The sequence below is a fragment of the Semicossyphus pulcher genome, unplaced genomic scaffold, assembly GCF_022749685.1.
Source record: "Semicossyphus pulcher isolate SPU_LCO1_2020_fin unplaced genomic scaffold, fSemPul1.0.p SCAF_4, whole genome shotgun sequence".
Taxonomy (NCBI): domain Eukaryota; kingdom Metazoa; phylum Chordata; class Actinopteri; order Labriformes; family Labridae; genus Semicossyphus; species Semicossyphus pulcher.
The window spans coordinates 20743781-20769686 of NW_027211715.1; the positions used below are offsets into that span (position 1 = coordinate 20743781).

The window sequence follows — 25906 nt, forward strand, 5'->3', positions numbered from 1 at the left end:
GTACACAAATTGTTGTACTACAGTTCATATATGGAACACGTTGGCAATTTTGGCAAGAGATGCTGTAGAAGTAGCACTGGACCGACAGTACACCTGAAGCTTCATAGCACATTTATAACCAAGGGTCTTAAAGCCAAATGAACAATTGGACTGTATCTCTTCCTTTTAGATGGAATAATGTGGAACATGTAGTTTCATAACTGTTATTTTGTTGCTTATACTGTTCCCAGGTTTATCAGCTGTAAGTAAAGCTCAATGGTGTTAAGATTGTGTCATCTAAATCTGCTACCGTTGAGTCATCAGGCAAATGGGTCGCCAGCCGTTCAGACAGAGCTGTGATCTAAGTGTGAGCTGCAGGCAGGAACTTTTGTCAACACAGATGAGTCACTCCAGCTGATAAATGCCAGCGGTATCGTCTCTAACGGGCTTCTGAAGGTAGTTAAAATTTGCTTCGTTTAATTGCCAGCCTCTCTGTCACTGTTACTTCTGCACAGCTACAACACACGTGTGATGTTACGGCACCACCTCCAGAACCTCACACCATAATGTTCTGTGCTTTGTCAGAACTCCGCGTGTTGTGAATGATTACCTGTCTCCGCGCGATGCTTGTGTACACATGCTTAAGCCCACTCATGGAGAACAGAGGGATTTCTTTACAGATGAGATGTAGCAGGGGAGCAGCTCTGTCATGTTGCAAAGGCTTCTGGGAGCACGCTGGGTTTTTTTTTTCCATCTGCTGAAAGGAAAAGTAAGACTTGCTTAGGAAAAAAAAAAGAACCCCCAGACACTTTAATCTGGGCTTTTCAGTCCAAGCATACAACATTTATTAATGCTGCGACACGAATGTTACAGTTGAAGTAAAAGGATTTCATGGCGTCGGATCTTTTTCGGCACTATTGCTTTGCTAGACAGAGCACCGTGCCGAGTGACAACAGAAAATGGGAGCAAGAAGGGATTACTGTATACGCAGGGAAATATGCAACTGTCTCATTTCAGGTGCAGGCAGGGTGGGGTCTTTGACCAGCTGATCCTTCAGGCAATTCTGCTTATCTCAGACTTATATCTATGACAGCAGTGCAGCGTGGCTTTATTAGATGTGGTCAGGTCTTTACGGCTCTCTTAACACATGTTTTTAATATTTTACTGAATATTAAAACACAAGTATGAGACTGTGGCTTGAAAGTTTATGAGAGGAGCCATAATTCCTTCATGCGATGATGGAGGCGGAAATATACTTAGAACTTTGCTTTATAAATACTTAAATTCATAAATTCCTGATCAGTGAGGACTTAGTGATTTGGGAACATTCTAAAAGTTAACTTTTTTTTTTTAATTTAGCGACTTCAGTTTCTTTGCATTAGTTTTATTCCTTTAATTGTTGTCCTCTGTATCAGCAAAAACCACCATTAAAAGTGCGCTTTTAATGAGAAGTAGAGATTAATTTTGCCATTAGCCAAAGATAAAGAGTCCTGTTTCCCTCTCTAATCACAACCCATGTGGCCTCCCCTTCACCTGAACATTACAGGTTTTACTACAAAAGCACTCCCTAGTTAACAACTCACTTCTTAACACATGAATCACAGGCGGCTGCATCGGGTCGCAGCGGGTTAGATTCGTCTCTGACTGCTCACTCATCTCAGAATCATTTCATCTCTGCGTGACATTCGTCCCCATCAGAGACTTTGGGGTCACCTCAACGAATTAGACGTTTGCATCTGTGCCTCATCCCCCCCAAAGCTTCATCGCCATTAAACTGCGCCTGTGAGGAGGGAGGAAATTGTGGCATTGCAGACATGCTACAGCTCAGAGTCACATGAAGTAAAAGGGCACGGGCTGAAAAAAATGTTTATCTCGACGCACCACCTCAGATCCAGCGGTGCGGAAACGCACATAATCTCAGCCAAAAGCAATAACCATCTGGGCCATCGGGGGCTGCTGATTTACTAAAAGGGTCCATGTTTTTTTCCCGCCAGGTACATTTTTGGCACCTGCTGAGCACTTAAACCCTCCCTTTAAATACTTGACTTAACAAGATTAAACTGAATGGGCTCTGCCTCGTGGCCGAGCACTGATTATTGAGTAAAACTGCGATATCAGTGACATCACCGACGACCCTTTGAACTACGCCCATTACCGACTCCTGGTCCACATCGGTCCAGCTCTTGTTTCCCTTCTCTACTGTACCCCTGTTCCTCATTCGCACATCGTCCTCACCACCACATAAACACTGACCTATTTCCAGTCTATCCTGACCGTTATCTGATGCAGGATACAGAGGCATGAGAGATCCCGATCAGCCCAATCCGCCCTGCTACACGTCACATGACTCCTCACTCCTCCTCAGAAGCCATTCTTCTCCCTCCCTCTCTGTTAATTAAGATGGTAGATGTGATAATGTATTAAATATGCACAGCACCTCTCATCTAAGAATATCTTCTCACAGCAAGGAGGGAGGAAGAGGCGTACTTCTCTTCACCAGTAACTGCTTGCATGTGCGTCGGTTATGTGTTTCTGGCTTTCATCACTGAGAACCCCAAACTGCAGGCTGAGGTTTGAGCTTAGAGATTCATTCAGAAGCACCTGTCCTCAACCTGAATCTAATACAAAACCATCCAAATGACCAGCAGACAGCAGATTTGATGCCGTAACAGGATTTTTATTTAAGACGCCTCAGTGTGATTTAAGGTTAACATTTTCCAAAAATGTGAGGCTTAATCCTGTGTGCGATGAAAATGCTTTGGACATTAATATGGATCAGAGCGGATCTACAGTGAAACTCATCACCCACGCCCGTGGAGTGAGTCAGTCTGCGAAGAGTGTTTCTCAGCGAGAAGTGAAATGGCGGGTTAAATCTCCAGGTCGCCGCTCCTCTCTTTGATGTCAGGACGGAGATGGAGTGTAATCGCAGAGTACGGCGGTAAAAAGGCCCGGCGAATCACCGTTTATTCCTGATGTGCTCGCATTATCTCACTTTTATTAACGCTGGATGTGTTAAAATATGTTTAATTTTCTCAGGACCAGAGTCCAAAAACACCGTCTTAATTACATTTGCTGACTATTAGTGATATCAATATGATAAAGTTAAGTTGTAATTGCAACCTAACTCTACCTCTCTCTTAATTCAATTAAAACTAGATTGCACTGTGTGAACATATTGGTAACACAATTTCCCTTTTAAAGCAGAACCTGAGCTGCTTAATCAGTTTAATATTTAGTTCCCCATATTTCATTGAAACTGAAACATAGCGGGACATTTTGTCAATAATCTTTCCTTAAAAATGAAAATTGAATCCTGCTATTAGAGCTGAATTTGCTATAATAGACCATAAGTGTCATAAAAATGAACAACTCAGGAGGCCGTTCTCTTACCAGGACACCACCCACAGGTGTGCACTCTTTATTCTGTCACACAGATTAGAAGATTATTTTAGTCCACTCGGAAAGTTTTGGGCCTGATCCCATTAAGTGGAAATCCACGCAACACTGTGTCCTTATGTAAGATATGTGCACTTCATGCAATTTAAGTGTAAATGATTGCTGAGTGCAGTTATTGACCGACCCTGGGGTCCATCCCCTCTCACAAAAGGCTTACAGTATAATATGCAGTCTCCTCAGAGGAATATGTAAAGCAGCGTGGACAGGATGGCATAAATCTAACGCTCCTTTGATACTGCTTTGAAGGATTAAATTATAAAGTTGGCCTTCATCAAAGTTTAATACCAACTGTAAACTAAATCCATCCTTATAACCCCTGAAAGAAAAAGGATATGTTCTTATAATTGGTTATGACTAATCTGGCACAGATACGTTGTTAGTTTTGAATGTAAATATGGATATTAAAGATCAGAGATAATCATGTTGATGTTAAAGCAGTCTTAATTTTGGCAGCTATTTTAGATTTAGTCTTAGTCTTAAGACGAAAATGCTTATTAGTTTAAGTCACATTTTAGTCATTGTTATATTTTTATCATCTTTATAGTTTTAGTCTAGTTTATTTATTTTTGATTATTGTTTTGGGCTTTTGCCTGTATTACATAGAACAGCTGAGGAGAGACAGGAAATGTGGGGAGTATTGAGTCGGGGATGACATGCACCAAATATATCGGCGGTGAACCTGCGATCAGTGTGTTGAGGACTGTAGCCTCTGTACAAGGGGCACCTGCTCTGCTGAGCTAAACCAGCGCCCCTGTTTCAGTGTAGTTTTAGGCGACGAAAACTCAAAACATTATAGTCGATAAAAAGTCATTTTGGTCGTTACTTTTAGTCAAAATGTTTTCTCTCTTTAATCTAATGCAATTAGCCGTATACAGGTTCAGTCTTCTGTAAAGCGCCGTCCTTTCATTAATTGTTTCCTGATGATGTTCTCAACGGTTAATATAGAACCCCAGATGAGGTTATATGTGTATATGGAAACTTTAGCAATATGACAATATATATCGTTAAAACTATGAAAATGTCTATCATATGTGTTTTTCTTGATCGTCTCTATTGTGATGTCACAAAACCAGCAGCTGAACTGCTTTACGGCCACGTCATTTTGACAACGCTTGACCTTCTAATCCTTGCACTTGGGAGTGAACCTAGAGTGAACCACAGAGGGAGGCGCTGTTTATTAACATGGACATTAACATGCAGAATAGGACTCGGAATAGGACTCGGAATAGGAATAGGAATAGGAATAGGAATAGGAATAGGAATAGGCTCAGCCCAAGTGAAAACGGAAGAAAAAAGAAACATCAAGTATTTAACTCACACAGTATTTCATATGGACTAATTATTTGTTAAATTACCAGAAAACATGATATGTCATGATATATATCGTATATATATACATATATATATGTATGATATATATCGTGCGCCAAAGGACGTGTAAAACGCCCCTTTTTCTGTGAGCGCGCACAGAGCCTGAAGCAGTAAGCCTGAGTTCAACGTGGACGTTCATAGCCACCTTTGTGATACGGGTTCATTTTGTGTGCGTTGTTGTCAAGCAGTCGCTTTGGGACATTAACACCTGTATGACTGGGTCCGATTCAGGGGGATCTGCACACGCCCCCTCAACCAATTCAACCAGTTACAGGAATGCATTGCTTGTTTTTTGACAGACTGATTAGACGCACAGTGGGGGAAATATCAGGGATTTTGAATGTCCGACAGCCCACCACTAACATTTTAGTCCCGTCTCATCTTGTTCACGAAAACAAAACGTACATGTCGTCAGAGTTTATATTATCAATTACCTATTTTTAGCTTGTAAACATCTCGTCTTCGTCATGGAAAAAAGGACGTTGACGATGATTTATCGTCATAACTTTCCATAGTTTAGGTTTAGGTGAGAATATACTATAATTTTGATAAGAAATGTACTTGTATCAACATGAAAACACTGCGACAACTCTGACGCAATACTTCCTTATTACCGTCTGTGTGATAAGAGCTGTGAGAGTAGATGGAGAATCAGTGTTCCCATCCCCGCCTGGACTAACTGTGTATCCAGAGTCTCAGTGGAATAATAATGCATTAAAACAACACAGCCTGCCAGTGATATTACAGGGACAGTGAAGAGAGAATATGAGTGTGTCTAAAGGAACAGATTTGCCATTATGGCCCCTGACATTTAGTTAGCCGCTAATCATTGTCATGCGTGTGTTTGTGAATCTCTATCTTCGCCCCTGTAAATACCTCCTCTCTATTATGTGTTAGCGCACGCACACAGCTTTATACGCGCGCCTCTTTCATGCATGTGCTTCTGTGTGTTTGTGCACTCGCACTAATGTGAGTCCTCATCACGGCAATAGCTGATATTAGCCATGGTTAATTAAAATGAGGAAGGACAAAGGTCAGCCACTCAGCTCTCTCGTCTGTGCTCTCTGGAGAGGGAATAGATACAACACGAGTGCAGAATAACTTAGCCGTTTTTATTTAGGCACTTGGAATGGTCTTTACAGGTTAAGACAGCTTCACATAAAGGTAGCCTGCTGCACATTTATTCCACCACATTTGCTTTCACCAGCAAAATGTCACCGTTTTTTTTTTCATCCCACATTCGCAGTGATCTATTATGGAAAGCTTGATTGCTCTCTGCGTGACGGTTCTGGACCGGCTTCACTCGCAGAGACCAGCATTGTGATGTTTTTGTACTCTTTGTACTCTCAAATGCATGTTCACATCAAAATGGGCTCCAGATTACAGTAATGGGGTTGTTCCAAAGCACAAAATGTAGGCTTTACTCCCTGAGAATTTTCTTGGAAGCTCTCCCAATGCCTGTACTTGTGGATAACAGTAGGTAAACAGGCAGGACAATTTCATCTCTGCTGTCACTCATTGGTGCTGAGAGTAGTGAGATTGTATTAAGGGAAACGCCTTGAAGGTAAAAAAATCAATTCTGTGTTTTTCCAGAATGACATGTTTAAAAAGGTCGCCTCTGAAATGGGCCGTTCAGAACAGCTGCAGATTTCTACGTAGAGCCTTGCTTTCGCTGAAATCGACCAATCGTCATTCACCGTCATTCACCTCAAGCTGCCTTCTTGCACTAGCTTGTAGTCAAGTTGTTGTCAACTTACCATTCAGATACCTCCTGGAGATTCTGGCTCGTACATACAAGGCCGAATAGCCGATCCTAGAGCAGCCATGTTTTCTACAACTTTGGAGTGACGGTGCAGTGCAGCCCCTCCCCGTTGGGTTTGCACACATGGGGGAGGGGCTACGCGGTCACTTCAAATACTGTCAGTAAATCGTGGCTAAGGTCTAACCTTTGAATGGAAAACAATTTTTAAAACTAAACAAACATGACACAAAAACACATTAGAATAATAGAAAATTGATTGCAGAGCTAAAATATGTCCCCTTTAAACCATTCATTCATGAATCAGGGGTTATGTTTACTTCTACAATAATGACTTAATTTACATCAAATAAAGCCAGAACCTGACCTTTATTTGAAATAGACTGTTTAATTCCAGTTTCCCCTGTTGTCTAATTTCCTGTGAACTGATGTGTTCAATTTTCACTTTAATTTGCCCTTTGTTATAGCTTGTAGTAAAATCAACATTTCATATTTTCACATGCTCTCATGCTGGTACATCAGTTCCATCACTACAGTGACATAATTAAACCGTACAAGCCTCAGACCTGGACATCCTGTTTGTTGTTTAGAGGTGTGTTTGTCTTGTGGTTTGCACATTTATGCCAACCTAAGAGTAGCTAGTTCTCGAAGTAGCTGTGTCACACTCATCCACACATTTTTGTGCCCATTTCTCACTATTTCCTCATTTTACATTTTTAGCCTGGTTGACTTTTTTTAAAACAGGGAAACGACAGTCAATGAGCACAATGCTGACCTGTTTGAATCACTTAATTAGCAGGCGATGTGGGCAGCAGTTGAGAGGCCTTGAACCAGGCTAAAACCAACACTCAACACGCTCGGTCTAAAGCTCTCGGTCAACAGAAATAGTTTTCTATTACTAATTAATTCACATCAGTTATAGGTTGCTTTTTGTTTAAATTTTATTTCACATCACGGTGGTGGCACAACCATTAGTCTGCGGACAGACCACACAGACCACCTAATTATGTCAAACCACTTTTTTTATGCCTGAGAGGGGTGGATGACACGTGGCAAAGGGCCACATCGAGGACTGCAGCCTCTGATACCTCCTACCGGCCGTGTTTTCCTCAACTTTGGAGTGACAGTGCAGTGCGGCACAATTTAACCGTCGAGCTAAACCGGCGCCCCTCAAAAACTTCTTTGCAGACTTGTAACCCTCCTCTTCTTTGTAGTATCTGATTACACTATAACGAGGTTGACAGCCTCTCCATACAGACACACTGGCTTCAGCAGCGCAGCTCGTGGAGGTTTAGAAGATGCATCAGAATCGCAGTTTGATGGGTGGCACTGGGAAGGTGTCTGATGTAGTACTTTTTTTCTTGCTCTCAAACTCTATAAAAAGTAAAAAGAAATAATTGATGGATAGATCTATATTGAAAATAATTATGACTTCCAGCCCTAACTTTAATTAAAACATAACTGCTTTCATCCATATCTATTTCAGTCAACATGTTTACTTCATGTTTTACTATTGCAGTTTCAAGCTTGAGCCGCCCACACAAAGTCTTTATCTTCTTTGTTGCAGTCGTGTTTTAAGAGTATATGAAATACAGTGTGTGGGTGGCAGTTTTGATTACGCCCAGGTCAGTTAGTCGACTGAAATATAAACTGCAAAGTGAAATTCAGTGCTGGTGGGGAAGAGGTGGACATGTACAGACGTGCTTATTTTGTAGATGTTACGTAAAGAAAAAGCATTTCTAAGATGCCTTTATGTTGAATTCTGCATGTGCAGGACACTCCAGAAACTCAGACAATGAGGCGGCCACACTGAGTGCGAGGACGATCTAAATTCAGACTTTCCATCCACCAGTGGTCTCAGGCCGCGGCTTCTTCTGGTGCTAAGCAGTTGGTTCTCCGAGGTGTAAATCACAACAAAGACATGGGTCCTCTCGCTTCTCCTCTACGCGGTGTTTATCATACAATACACCCGTCATCAACAGTGGGACGGCTGCGAAACAGATTTGCTGGGGGTGAAGCATTGGCAGGCATCTCGCCGATACACTGGCCTTAATTGGGCAGATAAATATCACAGGCTGCGCTCCCTGGCCCTTACAGCCCTGTTGCATACATCACCCTGAACACAGACTGACCACCAGCAGTGTGGGGGCCGCCCGCCTGTCTCATCCCTGAAATTCATCTGCTTCCCAAAGTGCAATTAGAGAGCAGCCTACATCAGTCTGCTTCCTTGACTTGTAGCTGTATCAGGGTCCGTCGCTGAAGCTTGCTTTCTTCGAGAGATGCCTTCTTATTAGGAAAGATTAGAGTCATCATTTTAACAGCGAATAGCAAGAATATTGATTAATAAGCAGTTTATTAAACAGTCATGACTTTGGCCTTTCTAACACCCTCACTGGGTACAGATCTCCCCCTGTTACCTAAGCCTACTTTAGTCCAAATCTCCTCCTACCAGCCCACGGGGAGGATCATAAGGAAGAGCAGTCGATATCAGGCACCAGGAGAGAATGTGGCAGCCGACACACACAAACAACAACAACATGCTGTATGAGCAACTGTTGTGTTTGTGGGTGTGCACAGATGCACGGACTACACACACATGAAAACTCTTCTTCAGGACTTGAACCTTGAATTGTTTGGCAGCCTGTGTTATTTATCATGGACTTACATGACTCACCAATGAGAGAAATAAATCAGGAGAGAGGGAAGAAGAAGAGAGCGTGGATATGTTTAGACCCTTAATCCACTAAATGTTATGCTCCTGCAGAAAAATCAGCTTTTTTTTTTCACCGGATGACCCAATGGGAGATTTATATCAATATTTCAAGGTAAAAGTTCAATATCATTACAAATGGATGGACAGAAACAGGACATTGCACATTGCTCTGATGATGATGGATCCCCAAGAAGCCTAAACTAGGTTATTTAAAGACATTCATCTTTAATATAAAGGGCAGTTTAAGAAATATAATAAAACAGTTTGTCTGTTGTTGCCAAAAATGTTTTTACATCTCGAAGGATTTATTTTCTAGCAGTAAAGTTTCAATCGAACATGTCTCTAAAATGCAAATGCAAGAATTTTATACATCAAATGTCTGAGATAAATGCTGCTGTAGATAAAAGGGTCCATATCATACCCCGAATTTCCCCCTGGGGGTCAATATTATCACAGACTGTACATCAAGATGGACGACATGACAGCTCCCTAAAAGTGAAGCCAAAACGTCTCTATCGCCCCCTGCTGACTGGCTGCAGTATAGGACTTAAAGCCAGCCTCCTCCATGTTAACAGATGGGACATGAGTCAAACTATAAAATCAAAATAAACGCCAAATAAATGTTTCTCAAACATGGTTTCTGTTATTATAGTTAGTTCTTATCATGCTGATTCACGTCCAAGTGTTCATTCTTCTGACAAGTTTATTTTTAATTAGTTATTTGATGCTGTAAAAAGAATGATTGACAGCTCTGTTGAGAAATACGACTCCTGCAGCCGATCTGTTCCGGATTAGCAGAGTAGAGGAGGACGGTGAGAGGAGACGTACACTACAGTATCACTGCAGTCATTGAAGTTTCATATCTGTGAATGTCTGCTACAGACCAACACAAAGAAGCTGTTCTGCTGTTAAATACGCTGACGTGCAGGATCTTTGCTGTTTTTTTTCCGGTAGGTTAAATGTTTGTTTTGGTTAGCAGAAGTGGCTACGGCTGCTCCACCCGCCGATCTCTACTGCGCAACTCTGGCTCCAAATGACGTCACCATCGCAAGATGGCAGCGCGTCATCCATCTATATATACAGTCATTGCTTTAGACCAATACAAGAAGCTGATCTGCTGTTGACTGAGCCGACCTGACGGGTTCTTTGCCCTTAAATGTGTGTTTTGATAGATGCACAAGATGCGGCAGGTTTTGTCAGTTTTGTACAATGAGAGGAGGTGGAGACGTGTCGTCCTTATATACAGTCATTGGTATTGGCTTGTTCTGATGTGGTTGGAATATGATTAAATTGAAGAACTGTGATTTTTCTATCTTGAAATTTGACCCTGGATTATCAAGGTGAAGATGAGTGCATGAACCTTACTGCTATACGAGTGGCAGCGAAGGCCCTTTGTCTGTCCTGACTCAGTAGATATTCAAACTGACGAGCAAAGTGCCAGCAAAGAGCAGATCCAGCCGCCCGCGGAGCCCAGCCCCTTCCCTGTGCCTGGGTGTAGCGTGTGTCTGCTAGCTGCCAACTGCTCTCTCCACATTAATCACGACGACCCGCGTTCTGAAGTGTGAACTCTGACCTTTAGCGCTGCATCAAGGCCCAGTGACAGATGGAGACGGAGCTTTGTGTGCTCACATCAGATCATCCATTTCTCCCTCTCCCTCACACACACACACGCAGAAGCTCACACAAACAGTCTCCTCACACATAGGCTGAGAGCTGAGATGTGCAGAGGATCACCCACAGCAACAGTTGTTTGGTCACCGGCTGATATTTCGCCCTCTCTGACAGTCTCTTTTTCACACTAAACTATCTGAATGAGGCTCGTGCGGCGCCGTGCACTATCAGAGACACTGTGTCGCCTACAGCTAATTGAAAAGCAGTGATCGTTCTTCAGAGTGGCCCGTGCCGAGGAATTTTGTTTATCATAAGCAAGATGCTGCAGCTGAAAGACACTGATTAGCATGAATAAATTAGAAACTATTTCAATAAGTGGGTGATAGCTTATCTTTGAATTACATGCCCAGTGCAGCTCTCCCATTGAAGATTAATTGCCTCTCACAAGGTATTTGGAAAAGTTCATTTTCATCAATTGATTTCCCTTAATTCATGAATTCCCCAGAAGTGCATGAAATTGGCAACAAGCTCTCCATAATCACGCTTTCTGCATCGTTAACCTCTCTGGCAATTACTCATCATATGTATCGGTTGTGACATTTGCGGAAGCATGTTATTTTTGCACCATTAGGTCATGACAGGATTATTATCATAAAACTGATGGTTAATTACAAGTTGAACAAAAATGGCGCTCGTAGTTTTCCCCCTGATTTCTGCGAGGAGCTGAGCTTGTTTCCAGCTGGTTCAGTGCTGACATATTCTCCTCTTTTTATGGTGTATCAGTCTTATCCACCCACTATTCACCAACATAAGTACATATACACAATAAGTATGACTAACAGAAAGAGCCTACACATGCTGTTTCCTGACGCAGACTGCTGCTGTAACAAGAACGCAAACATAGTGCAAACAGGTTCACAAAAGACTCCGTACATTGTGGGGACCTTTTGGACGCTTCAGGAAGAATTGTCATTTTTTTTCCCTCTCTCTTTCTCCAAGGCTATCATCACCTCACCAGTACATTATTGTTGCTACAGTATTGAGCTCATTTCTGTTTCAGTCAGAGCCTGGAATGCTGCCTTGAAGCCAAAGAAGTGGGCCACTGAAATAAATTGAAAGAAGAATATAACTTCAGGGTTTCAGCTAAAGTAATGGCCATGGGTTTTACTGTTAGACTTCATGCTGGGTGCATTTACAGCGATACGGTGCGGCGTAGGTTCTTATTAACACGCGGCTACAAAAATAACAACTAGGTCACACCATCAGGAGAAAGGAATCCTATGTCAAAGGCAACAATGTGCACATATATACACATTTCTTTAACAAAAACACCACTGATCTGTTGCGTGTGAGGCGTGTGCAGCTGCACATACTGTATTTAATCATCCTGTACTGTTTCCACACTATCACTGGAGCCTCAGGCGGTTTCCTGCAGTACATTAATAGGGTAAATCACTGGATTCATCATACGTAATGATACCATTATGGAATAATGTTCATCAGCTAATGTGCACTCGCTGTGAATCTATTTGCGTCTTTAGACGTTTGCTGTCTGCTACAACTCCCCGCGTCTCAATCCTTTATTAACCTCCCCAACATCCTCGCCACGAGGAGAGCTTAGAATACGGAGGGATGCCAAAAAAAGACAAGCAATAAGGTCTGATGAGGTTTTATGTCCCGGCCCTCTGATTCCAGCACTTAGTCCACCTCCTCCGTCGCTGCTGGGCTCGAATAAATGGAAAGAAAAAGAAAACATCCCGGAACATTTTTATTGCTTTTTATTATTGGCGTATGGCTGCGCGTGTTGTTTCAGTTTGGAAGTGATTGAGATTGATATGTTTAATAACGCTGTGAGAGGGCAGCAGGTGATATTGGAGGCAAGAGCCGGAGTGACTTTCAAAGTTAAGTTGCCTGGAGTCGAGTGCTGTATGTTAATTGTTTGAAAGCACAAACTGCAGGCAAATACATTGACACAAGCATGCTGCCCGGACCACTTTTCATATCCCAAAAGCCAATTATTACACAAAATTCTGCCATACATGTAAAGTCAACTGTCTCAGCCTAAGGGCCATTACATGGATATGATGAATGGATGGATGGATATGTGGAAAAAGGAATGCCATGGATATTCCAACCGCTCGGTTATGTGACAGGTTCCTCTTTCTACTTGGATGAACTTTTCCCCAAGTTAAGTCCTACAAATTTTCTGTGGCTGCTTTACGACACTGCAAATGGAGGTAATCCCTATGAGTAATATAATCTGTCACTGTTTATGTTTAGTTTCCGTGTCTGACACCTAATTAACGGCCTGGAAGTTGGTTCTTTTCTCTGCCGCCTGCAGTGAGGAAAGGGATTTGAAGACCTTAAGGAATAGCTGTGTGGGTACTGTCTCATTACTGAGGTGTATATTACGCCTCGCAAACACAGGTATATTTTACAGGTGTATTATTATCCATCTGGATCAATGTCATCTCTAACGACTCGGGTTCTTTTTCTCTCTTTGGAGGAGGTAACTGTAGAGCTGCAACAAACTAATCAAAGATCTCCTCATCGCATCAAGCAAAGGAAGGCTCAATTCTGCCCCTAATCCAGTTTCAAAGCCCTGCATGTTGTTGATCACAGAAGTCTGTCCTTAGATCAGAAAGCATTTATGTTTAATAAGAGAATAAATTGGCATGTGTTTCCACATGAAATATTCACACGCCAGTTCAAGCACCTTTGTCGCTTTCTGTGAGGTGTGATGTGAGATAAAAGTGGACGAATGGATGATATAAATTACAGGTGGAATTTCTCTCTTTTCTCGTCACCTCCACAGTCTCCATTCTCCCGTCCATTACAACAAGTGGCCCGGCTTCCCCTCTGAGCTCTAATTGGAGAGCTGGATGGCAGTAGGTTTAGCCAGTAATGGGGTCCTGCAATTTGCTAGCAGAAGTCATCCTGGGGAGGCCTGTCAGGATTTGTAGAAAAGCCCAGTCTTATGCACACCACTTTGCAGCTCCAGGAGAATACCCCTGCATTTTAATAGTGCAGCTGTAAGCATTTCCGTAATTCAAGGTGGCGTCATTAGAGGCTTATTTATTCACCCGAGGTGTCTGCCAGAAGGGGGGATGATGCCTCCCGGATCAGCTGTGGCAGCTCACTCTCTGCACCTCCTGCAGGGCTGAAGAAGGGGAAATTAGAGTGTGATGGGCAAACATGACAATCATGGCATCGTTACCGAATTAGCACGTAAACAAAACAACAAGCTGAATGTGTAGGTATTGAAGGATGGGTTAGTTCTGCTGTTGGGAGGAGCAGCGCGGTCACGACTGTCTCTGATGATGCAAGAGGTGGGAGGAGGTGTAAAGGGGATAATATGGTGCACTCAGAGAGAGCGGCCGAGAAAAAAAATGATAGTAATGGACTTCTCGGGCTCTCAAGGTAATGTGTCAAACAAGAAATTTGCAAGTGAGGAGTCCCACGATGTCTAAAAGGCTTTTCACAGCAGGGATGAACATCCATGTGGATAATTCGCTCCTCAGACGTGACCACTATCTTTCTCTAACCTACTCTAAATAATCACTCGCTTTTAGTCACTTTAAATGAACTGTAACATCATTTTAATGCAGCTGCCAATGCGACAAAATGTTCCCACCCGTTAATAAACTTGTGACAACATTGGTGGTAACATCTAAACCGGACAAGAAGCAATATTAGACGTGATAGTCCAGATTTGAAGAGGACTTCCTCTTGTTCTTTATTATTGTAGAAACGAGGGCGACTATTTTGAAAGTAGGCTAGTCATCGATTAATAAAACGATTAGTCAACTAATTACGATGGCTCTTATTAAGCTGTCAGCTTTTAAAGTGTGGTCCTTTTAAGCATGTGCAAACTAACAATAAAGACAATAAATAGGAGTTCATTCAAAAATGTCTTTTAATAGACTTTGCAGCTGATTTGGCTCCTACTGATGCAAAAGATTATTAAAAGGAGGAAGAACAAGACATGAAATGAGAGATGAATCACACAGCGTGGCTGTAACTTTGGATGGTTAAGTTAAATGTCACAGCTGATGTTGAATAGAGAGATGCGTCAGGTTCTTTCTATAGCATTGCAGTGTTATATTAATTTCAAAAGCCAATACAACAAACGTTAATTAGCTGAGAAGTTCATCTATTTGTGCGAGTCTGCATCATCCACAAGTCCAACCTGCCTTTTCTTCAAATGCTCGTGTATTACCAACGTGCTCCCATGATTAACAAGGTCCACTTTACAACTCTTGCATGAGGTTGAACTGCTCCCAGACTTTATATGGTTTAGGACGCCATGGTGTTGCGTTGGCGGCCGCCATTTTGCTGTGTTTTGTTTACCTGTCGCTTCCCAGTCGCTGTTTTTCGTGCGCAACTCTCAGCAGGGATAGTGAGGATGCGAGATGGCTCACCCCTCAGCAAGTTCAGCTCCAGGAAACAATGTTGTGTCCGCGCACAGCAACCAACTGTTGTCGTCAATTAAATCCATTTGCCGTCAATTTTGTCTTGGAAGGGGCCGTTTTCAGGAGGGGCGCTGTTGTGGTTCCGTGAGCCAATCACAGCCAGGGTGGGACTGGTTCAAATTAGCAACTAGGCCCCATTCAGAGCAGCGAACATGGCGAAAGAGCGATGCAGAGCTGGCCTTCTGTCTGTTGGACAGGTAGGGGCCTTAAACTGGGTAGGACAAGCTAACCGGCAGTTAGCAGGCTAGCGCAAAGGTAACCGTGATGCTGTCGGTGTAAGCTCAGCACGGTGAGCATGTTCTCGCACGAGAGAGTGAGAGTGAGCTTCTGGTGAGGGAGAGCCCAGGAGGAGGGGCCCAGTTTGAATGTGTTGTTGACAAAATGCAAGGGAAAATCCTACTTATTATACCTTTAAAAAGAGTAATCCATGCACCTTACATCTCCCCATTTTTTATGAAGCTACATCTAGCAGCCGCTTAGTTCAGCACAAAGACTGGCCGAAGGGGGAAATAACTAGCCTGGTTCTGTCCAACATCAATAAAGAGTATCAACACCTCTTAAACTCACTCGTTAACACGTTTAATTGAATTTGTTTGATTAGTACAAAAGGAGAGGCTAAGGAAGGGCCGTTCCAAGTTTTCTGTGTGCGACTATTTCTTGGCTTGAGGCAGTAACATAATGAGTCTTCACTGGTTGCGTGAAATAGCAGTAAAACGGTGAATTGCCATGTTTACACTTTGTTTTTTGTTCAGTGAGATGTTCAATGGTGAGTTTAAGATGAACTGGTATGCAAATTGTGCATCTCTCTAAAAGTCAGACACCTTCTCATAGTATAGAATGAGCAGACTGATATGTATCAACCTTTTTCACAGTTAACTAGACTACCCTGCATCAGCATTGTGGTGCTGTCTTTATCCAAACGTCCTTGTAAGTTGTGGTAGCAGCTAATTGCCTTGAACAGAAATTGAGCATTTAGCACTTAACCCACTTCAACTGTGTTCGACTATAGTCAGCCAGTTTCTAATGAATAATTAGCTGAAAGTATGCAACTGTACCACAATGCCAAACACTGATAGGGTCATGGTATTCACCGTGTTGCTCTCTGAGGCGTGGGACTAACATTCCCACTCAGATATACTGCGTAAAGAACCCACAACTCAATGGAGAACATTGTCGGCGCCGGGTGCTACCTGTAGACTCTGCGTTCATGTAAACTGGGTGCATTTTTTCTGTATGCAAATTTCACACTGTGTTCCTGTATCACCACAGTGTGAAACAGCTTTAATGCCCTGAATTGGTGGAGCCGCGTTAAACCCCCATTCATTGTCATTATCCTCACTGCAAGGTTAAGTGTGTCCTTTTACTCCGTGTTGTCTTTTAATAATGTTGATGGCAACTGAACTGAAAAAGGCTATTCACACTACCACTGATACAGACATACACACACGCATTCATATGAATCCACCAGTATTCGAACTCATTTTCTTTTCTTATTTGTGTGTATTGAATATCAAGTGTCCATCCTATTCCTCCTCAGCTATAATGCCTGCGATTGTCAGCACTGTTACCTAGCAGCGAGATCCCTACTTATATAAGATTGTGTTGAGGTTGCCTTTTATTAGAAATGAGGAGCAACAGATGGCCGAATTTTATTTGTTTATGCATTAGCTGTGTGTGAAGTCCCTCCATCACTCTGTCAACATTTCCTGCATGATGATAAATGCCTCATAATTAACAGTGAGCAGTAAATTCGCTCTCAGTCGTCGTCATCACTTTGCACCATAAGTGAAAGTTTTATTGTAGCTTAACTTCAAAAGCTTTTATTTTGGTAACTTCAGCAAAAAAAAGCAGTAAAAGTGCAATTGAACTGGATTTTCTTTAGTTTTTGTTGTTGCAACATCTTTATCTGGACAGTTAAAACGCTTATTGCAAGCTCTAATTTATACCTTGAAATAAGCTTTTTAACTGGCTGAAGTAAAGTTGTGGAAAGTAAATATCTAGTCACAGCCATTATCTTGCCTGAAGTCATGCCTCGGGTCTGATTCTGTCTTACTAAGTGTTTAAAGACATGGAACGAAAGCATTGGTTTTTGTCTGGTGAATAAATTACCGTTCGGCTCAGATAAAAGTTTGCCACATCTTATCGACTAAAGTTTGACTTTTATCTATTGATCTTTTGTTCTGTTTCCCAGACCTGGTTTCTATTTTCTCCTGCAGCAAACACTGTTAAACAGTAATGCAACTGAGCATTGGTAGCTCTGAGCTGAAGAGAAAAAAAAACTGAGGACTCTTTATGTGAACCTTTGAAAGCTTTTCAGTCCCTGCCAAGGAGAGATAGGATCAGTAGACAACCCCAACATTTTCAATTTTGTGCTATCAGACACTGAGGAGATGTGTCAACAGAGGGGTCCTACAGCAAGTAAACACTGGAGTCTGACAAGCAATAACCTAGATTCAACATCGCCTCCGGTCCTCTCCCACCCAAGGTCTGCCGCTTTCATCTCATTCAGATCCGGATCTGCTGATCAGAAACGACGCCCATCCCTCCACAAAACACAACGCTTCCTTGGTCAGGCCTATATATCATTGTGGGCTTAGCCTGTGCAGACTGGGGCGGTACCATTGGTGAATCATAGATGTGTTTTTATCCCTGAGCCATAAAGGATCCAGTTACTGTGTATTGATGCTTTTAATGATTCACCATCTCATATTTGACTGTAGGCTATTTACTCATAATATACAGTTAGTGCATTCAGGTTATAGTGTAGTGTTTACGGGCTTAATGCTGGAGATGGATGATCAATTCAAAGTTTCTTCGGTGCTTCTTAAAGTGGCCAAACCAAACTTTTCTTGCACTGAATTGTACAATATTTGAAGAGAGCAGCGAGGTAAATTCTAATTAAATGTAAAATCAATCATTGTTGAATACTGTCATTACTGTATGTTCTTAGCACCATCCTCTGTATTGTTGCGGACAGAAAAAAAGGTAGGAGGACATAACGAGGGTGGCTGCTGCTAAACCGGACAGAGCTGAATGACAAAAGAAACCACGTGACTCCAAAAAAGTGTTGGTGGGTCTTAAGAGGAACTCTGAAATTTGTTGAATCAACTTTTCCTTTGTGAGTTTTTGCGCAGGCATCAGGAGGGATCAGAGGGCAGAATATTCTGAGGGCCCCGGACGACTGAGAAGCCATTACTGTACAGCACAGTCCACTGCGGAAAAGCTCCCTCAGAGATTCAAATCTTGCCGATTAAAATAGTGTCTCATAAGCCTGTATTCTTGTGCACGCCCATGTGCCTGCGTGTGCGTTTAAATGCCTTTGTGGGCGGCTGCATGCGTGTGTGTTTTGAGCCGCCTAAATACCGAAGCTTTTAACATCAAAGCTCCGAGAGAATTTAAATGCCTAGAAACTTGTCAATTATGATCGTAAGTGATGTCCAGCGGGGACTGTTGATGAGCTGCCCTCAAAGGGAAGAAGTACGACACTTTTCTTTGACTAAATATGCTTTTTTGGGGGGCTTACTTTGATTTATGGTGCACAGCTCCCAAACTGGTTCCAGACCAATGACTCACTGCCCACATCTCAATCTGTGCTCAGTGATTCAAAAAGGTCTTCTTTTGTTCTTATGAAAAGCAGAGCCAATTGAAAAAACCTCTGTGGGCGGGACTTACCGACTGTGCCAAGCTCTGTCAGGAAATATAAAACCTGCTCACGGTCCATTGCTTAATCACTTAATCACAGCGCATGTAACATTTAACTGTGGCTAACAATAAAATACACACATATGATTCATTCCAGTGATGAGCTCATTGTTTTTAAGAGGGCTGCGTTTATATATACACCGACAGCTGAAGCTGGCTTTACTGGCTGACAAACATTAGCGAGCAGGCTACGTTAGCTAACATGTTCCCAATCGACATAAACCTGCTTCTTAAAAAATATACAATTGTCCTTATATTATTGTGTACATCTCAAGTTAAGTGTTTTTTTATCCAAGAAAAATGGGGTAACATGAGAAAATATTCGACTAAGGGTGGAAGCAAGATTAATGTACTGATGCTAATTTAGCTAGTTAGCTACCCAGCCTAAACAACATGCTTCTCTCCCTGCTAAAAAGGTTAAAAATATTAGTTTTGGTTTGATTAAGTCCCTACAAAACCAATTATATGCCCTTTTTTCCATTCTAAGACACCTTGTCATGCATGGTACTTTTAACCAAAAATGGGCCTTCTTTAAGCTTTGCTTTACCAGCACATTGCAGCAGTGCAGGTGTTGGCTGAAATGTCATAGCAGCTTGAAACTTGAGATTGGCTAGAAGGGGATCAAATCCCACTCCCCTACAGAGAACGTTTAAGCAGGCATGAAAGGCCAGACCCACAGAGTTTTATACGTCTCAAGTTAAGTGTTTTTTCAATCCAAGGAAAATGCTGTAACATGAGGAAATATTCGACTAAGGGTGAAAGCAAAATATTATTACTGATGCTAATTTAGCTAGTTAGCTACCCAGTCTTACCAACATGCTACTCTCCCTGCTTAAAAGGTAAACAAAATATTTTTTAGTTTGATTAAATCACTTTAATTTGTTTTATCAATGCCACAGTAAGTAAGTCCCTGAAAAACCAATGCCATTTTTTCCATTAACAAGACCCTTTGTCATGCGTAGCACTTTTAACCAAAATGTGCCTTCTTTGTAGCTTTGCGTTACCAGCACATTGCAGCAGTGAAGGTGTTGGCTGAAATGTCATCATAGCAGCTTGAAACTAGAGATTGGCAAGAAGGGGATCAAATCCCACCCCCCCTATGGAGAACATTTAAGCAGACATGAAAGGCCAGACTCATGGAGGCTGAATCTAAGGCGCCTTGTATGATTTTACCTAAAGAGTGGGGTCGTGTAAAAATAGCACATACTTTATCTCCCTGCTCAAAACTGGAACACAGGCTGGTCTCACTGTCAAGATATTGACCATGCCCTCCTTTGCTCTCCAGTGTCATCTTCAGAATAGGTAATATTAGGATGAACCAGAGGTTGCAGATTTCAAATGCTAATCTTGTTTCTGTATTTTCTTAACTCTTTTTTTTTCTAGTTCCTCCCAAGATATACGACATATCCTCTGACATCACGGTAAACGAGGGCAGCAACGTGTCGCTCATCTGCACAGCCAGCGGGAAACCCGAGCCAAGCATTTCCTGGAGACATATAACCCCATTAGGTGAGTTCACTTCACCTCTCACAAACCTATGCTAATGAATGGACAATTGGATGGACGGACAGAGGGATGGATGGGTGAAGAGAGAAAGGAAATGAGGAAGCATGGGCAGGATCAATAGGTGAGAGACTGACTGTCAGGGAGAACTGGTAGTTACGTTGCAGATGGAAGGGGGAGGGGATGGAGCGAGCGATAGATGAGGATGAATGGATTCATGACAGGAGGAGGAGGGGCGGTGGAGAGTAACAATACAGTCAAGTGAACATGTACTATCATGGATACTGTGTGAGCTCATACAATGATGTTGCCATCTTAATGAATCTCTTAATCTCTAAAATATTTTCCACCCGCTGACCCACAGTCGCATCTTAGCTCCAAACAGCTGAAGAGATGCCGCTGTCACATTAGGGTATTACTTGTTTACATGCCTAAAAATAGCATCACTCAACCTCTTTGCCTGTCTACCTAATGGATGATACTCAAAGAATGAGTTGGTTGTTTGTACATGAATCATTTAGATAAGTAAGTTACTTGGAGGGAGCTTATAAGATGAGAGAAAGGGTTTTTTATTAAGGTACATTTAAGTGGTTTAATTATTTAGAGTGTAGTTCATTGGACATTTGGAACTGAACCATATATATATAAATATGTAAATTTAAAGAGTATAAGAAAAAAACTTTGTTTTGTATCTTTTACCACAAGATGTAAGATATGTTTTGTAATATGGTGGCGTCCTGTAGCTGTAGTCCTGTAACTATAGCACCTTCCACACATGGCTGCCCTCCTGAAAATTTCCAGACATTTTCCGGGTTGGCAGCATGTCTGAACGCTATCGGACAAATTTTTCACATCGGCTTTTCTGCAGACACTTCCTGCCAGCCTCTTACTGATATGTCCACAAGAATTGATTTAGTCAGGAACATTCACTGCAAGCGAGTGGGCGGGGTGATGACGTTTATATCATGCGACCGGTACGAAACTTTAAGACTAAAACATAACAGGATGATTAAAGACATCTGAGGGTGAAGAAGAAGGATCATTTACAAGCACAGAAGTGAAGAGATTTGGGCGCTTCTGCCTGTGAGGGCTGATGCCGATCATCCGCCATTTTGGATATGTTGTAAATATTACACTGTAGCTGTGTCCCAATTCAGGGGATGCATCCTTTGAAGCACTATTTGAAGGCCAATTGCGTCACAGCGCCGCATCGCATGCTGTCCCAATTCGTAGGCTCCTTCAGACGCAGCTGGCAAATCCCGGGCCACGAAGGATCCATCGGGTGCATCCTTCACGGCCCAAGGTATCCCGACATTCATTGCGCGCCAATTCAAATTAGATGACAGTTAAACTTCCAAATGTCAAAAGTTTTGGATTTCAACTCAGTCGAATAGCTAGTGATACAAAATAAAGGGGCCTTGAAACAAATTATCTTTATATTAATAGGTTAAGTTACGTGTCGTTGGTTATGATAGCTAGTTAGCCCCCTAGCTAACTGTTGCTAGGTGACAGGAGACGCGTTTGGTGACGCAAGGTTAAGGGCAGGAACAGCTGGTGACGCAAACAGGAAATCTTCAGTAGACCAGACCGTCTCATTTCAGTTCAGCGTTAGCGCTCTACACAGGCTACGTATGACTCCTCCGTAGACTGCGTCCTTGGAAGGGTGCAGCCCCTGAATTGAGACACAGCCAGTGACTTCGGCAGCGCATTATTTTTTACGTCATGCCCTGACTGACTGACTAATGCAATCACATTCTACTGCAGGCTGACCATGGAAAGACAACAGGCACGTAGCTGCACAAATAAGAATTAGCTGGATAAAGAACCAACTTGTGTGCAGTGAACTTCCTTGACATTTCATAGCTCAGTAGTTTCATGAGTAACTTATCATTGCTGCACAGGTTGTTAAAAGTTGGACTCCTCACTTTATACAATGGCAGCAGAACTGCAATAAAGTGTTACTTTAAAAAATGATGTAAGCTGTTAAAAAAAGAGATATCTCCCTTTCAAAATAAAATATATCTATCCTAAAAAAAATGAACCATATGCTTCATTGTACCAGGATCAACATTCAAAAGTACTTCTAAATTGTTGCTACTTTACTTCATTTTTCTACACTCCCCATCAGAAATTCAACTTTTCTAACAGTTGAGAAAAAACAACAGCAGTCTAAGCAATGCGTCATGTTTTTTGCTCGAGGCAGTAGCGTATTACTGTCACACAATTATACATGTTGATGAGAAGTGAGTATAACTACTATAAAATTTGACAGCTCTCATCTTTTTCTGCGAGACCTCTGAGTTCCTTTGGCACTTTGTAGAATATACTTAAAGGTGCATTAGCGGAGAAAATGTTTATTATTGTCAATATAATTTATTTAGGTGTCTGATCGACGGAGCAGACGTACATCATTAAGCTCTTTGAATACTGAATCGTCCCTTTGAAAACTCATCCCACAGCATTTAACTGTTGCTGCAAAGCCCCCACCCCGCCACTCCTCGTCCTGCCTCATTTTCATATTAATGGTTTAGAGCCTGCTGTGCTTATCAGATAGCTGTGAGGATGGCTGCATTTATCTTATGGCTGTCAAATCCTCCTCTCTGGTGGTTGGCCTGATTGCGTTCGGGGAGTTTTCAGAAGATGATCAAAAGAGCCGTCCTCAGAGTCCGAGTGGCAGTCAGTCATTCTACTTTGAAGTGTCCGGACTTTGAAGTATGCCAGGGAAGAAATGATATGCTGGTCAAATGAAAGGGCCCGGGACTAAATGTAATCACAGACTGTCTCCCAGCACATCAGAAAAGAAGCCATTTGCCACGGGATCTTTGAGTCGCTTATTGTAGTGAGGGCGATTTGTCCAAAGGATGGGCTACAACTGAAAGGTTGTAATAGGCTAATTACCTATCGATGGAATTCCATTAAAACCGTTGGATATGCAGAACAGTGTGCTCGAACCCGCACACAGGAGAACCGAATGTGCACAGTCAGTTTATGGAAATATTTACCCCGGTTATGAATAAAAGCAGACCTGCAACCACCAGCTGAACCACTTGAACTGCTAATAATCCTCAGCAAATAAAAAAGAAGAAAAATGCAGCTGAATTTTTTGGACTTATAAAGTGCTTTTACTTGAATACAGTCTTTCTTTAGTCTCCTTAAAAAATGTGATAAAGGGGCTCTGGGTTAGCTCAGTGGGTAGTAGGGCTGCACGACTATAGCCAAAATGATAATCAGGATTATTTTGGAATATATTTTAAGGACGTTTTTCTCATGTACTTTCAGTTCCATCAAGCTAAGACTTAAAATTAAGTTCTGTACCTGAATTTGGAGCATCTTTGCATTGGTGCTTTGTTGGTCATTTCAGTCTGTCTTTGGGAGCTTTGTGGACAGCATTGCTCTTATGGGTGTCTGCCTTGACGCTGGAGAAGGACAGGGAGAAGTGATTCCTCTTGGCCTTCATACACTCATCATACTGCACTTTGTAGTGGGGTTTTTTTTTACAGCTGGTTGAACAAGTTGTTGCGGCGCAGACACAGGTTTTACACACTCTTGTATATAATATTTTTTCTTGCTTAAAGCTCCTTCGGAGTTTTTAGCAGGTTATGAAACAGAATTAATTTAATACTGCCGCCTCTATTTGAGCTACAAAAGCAAACAAGACCATCAGCGACAAGATTGATTTTATCTATATAGTTATTTTTAATGACTGTAACCACTGCCAGGGGGTTGGTGTCAGACGAGGCGATTAACTTCTCACTGCCAAGTCAGCTTTTATTTCTGTATTTACCATGGCAGAGATGCACAGTGAGTTATACGTTTGACTGTTCAAGAAAGCAGAATGAGATTTTTTGTTAAACAAGACGAGGTCAAAACCTAGTATGTGGTCAATGTGCGCTTTTGTGGGCAGTGTGTTACAAGGACTGTCCTTATGAGGCCGATGACAACGTGTTTGAAAGCAGGTGCACGCTGCGGACGTAGGTGAGGACAGCGGAGGAGCAGCCCCGTCTACTCCCCGAACAAAGTATCCAGAGCCGTATAGACAGAGAGTCGCGTCAGTGGAGGTCCAATATGCTCCATGATCCGTCATTGCGATGTCTCAACTCTCTCTCTCTACGGCTGTGAAAGTACCGTCAGTCAGTCAGTCAGTCAGTCAGTTACTCAGTCAGTCAGTTACTCAGTCAGTCAGTTACTCAGTCAGTCACATACAGACATATGTAGGGCTGACCTCGGCGGTCAGCCAAAACCACACAAGATCAGCAAAGAACTAGAAGGCACCACTGTGTCCACAGGGGGCGCCAAATTCAACACAAACCAGCACAAACCAGTAGCTTTAACATCATTTGCCCTGAACCTTAAACAACCCATGACAAGATGATTTTGGGGGGGCGGTGTTTCGGTTTAACGAGTGACTTGCTCTCTCCCTGATATAGCATAACAACAAGCATTGATCAAAATGCAACTGAGCGTTAGTAGCCTTCATGACACGTCTGAACAAACCACACGTCACAGACGTATAGTTTGAGCTCGTAATGAAAAACAACAAAGAGGCTTATGAGGACAGCTACGTATGCTCTTCCTGTTTTCAACAGCTGCTGTAACTACAATAACCACAGACACATTCAGCTGAGAGTCACCAGTTAACATGGTTACTCGGTGAACCTTAACACCGGTCTATGTTGTTTACTCTTCCACTCTAAACTGCAAGGTAGGCACTCATGACATGACCTGCCAGCTCCCCCAAAAGTTAACCCAAACCCTCTCGATCACCCCCTGGGGGAACGGCTGTTAGTTTAGGAGGCGCTTGATTTGATATGCAGCAGAGTTTTCTACGGGTGGAGCACACATTTTAAACGTCAATATCGCCATCAATCAATTATTTAATTGTGGGAAGCCAAAATCGTGACCACATTAATATACAATTAATTTTGCAGCTCTAATCGTGAGTGTATCAAACCATGAGTTTTGCATCACAAATTGTTCTAATTATTACCAATCAAACCTGATTCTGTTACAGCTGCAGCTCTAAATCTAGCCTTCTTATATTGGACAGCAGGAATTGCTTTCACTGTGCTGACATGAGGCCAAGCAGGTGAAATGGCTGTAAAGTGACAAACATTTCGACATGGCAGCTTTTATTTGCTGGCCCTGCTCTCCTCCACTCTCAGCCATTTGGGTTGGGGGCGGGGGTGATTTTTCTCACGCTGTAGATAGTTCTGCTGCAGCAGTCAGTGAAGTTTGACAGAATGATAAATTGCCCTGACTGACTGTCAAGTTCCTATTCCCACTCTGACTGTTTTGTGTTTGCATTTTTTTTCCTCCTCTTCCCTTCCTGCCAACCAGCAA

The 25906-nt window shown here is 42.3% G+C and overlaps 1 protein-coding gene across 2 annotated transcripts in view; it reads left to right on the plus strand.

The window, feature by feature from the left end:
* Nucleotides 1-25906, plus strand: part of negr1 (neuronal growth regulator 1) — a 146141-nt gene that overhangs the window by 50324 nt on the left and 69911 nt on the right. For both annotated transcript variants that reach the window (XM_069680020.1, XM_069680021.1), the window contains exon 3: nucleotides 20447-20572. In XM_069680020.1, the coding sequence (XP_069536121.1) occupies nucleotides 20447-20572 (126 nt within the window). The remainder of the gene's footprint in view (nucleotides 1-20446; nucleotides 20573-25906) is intronic.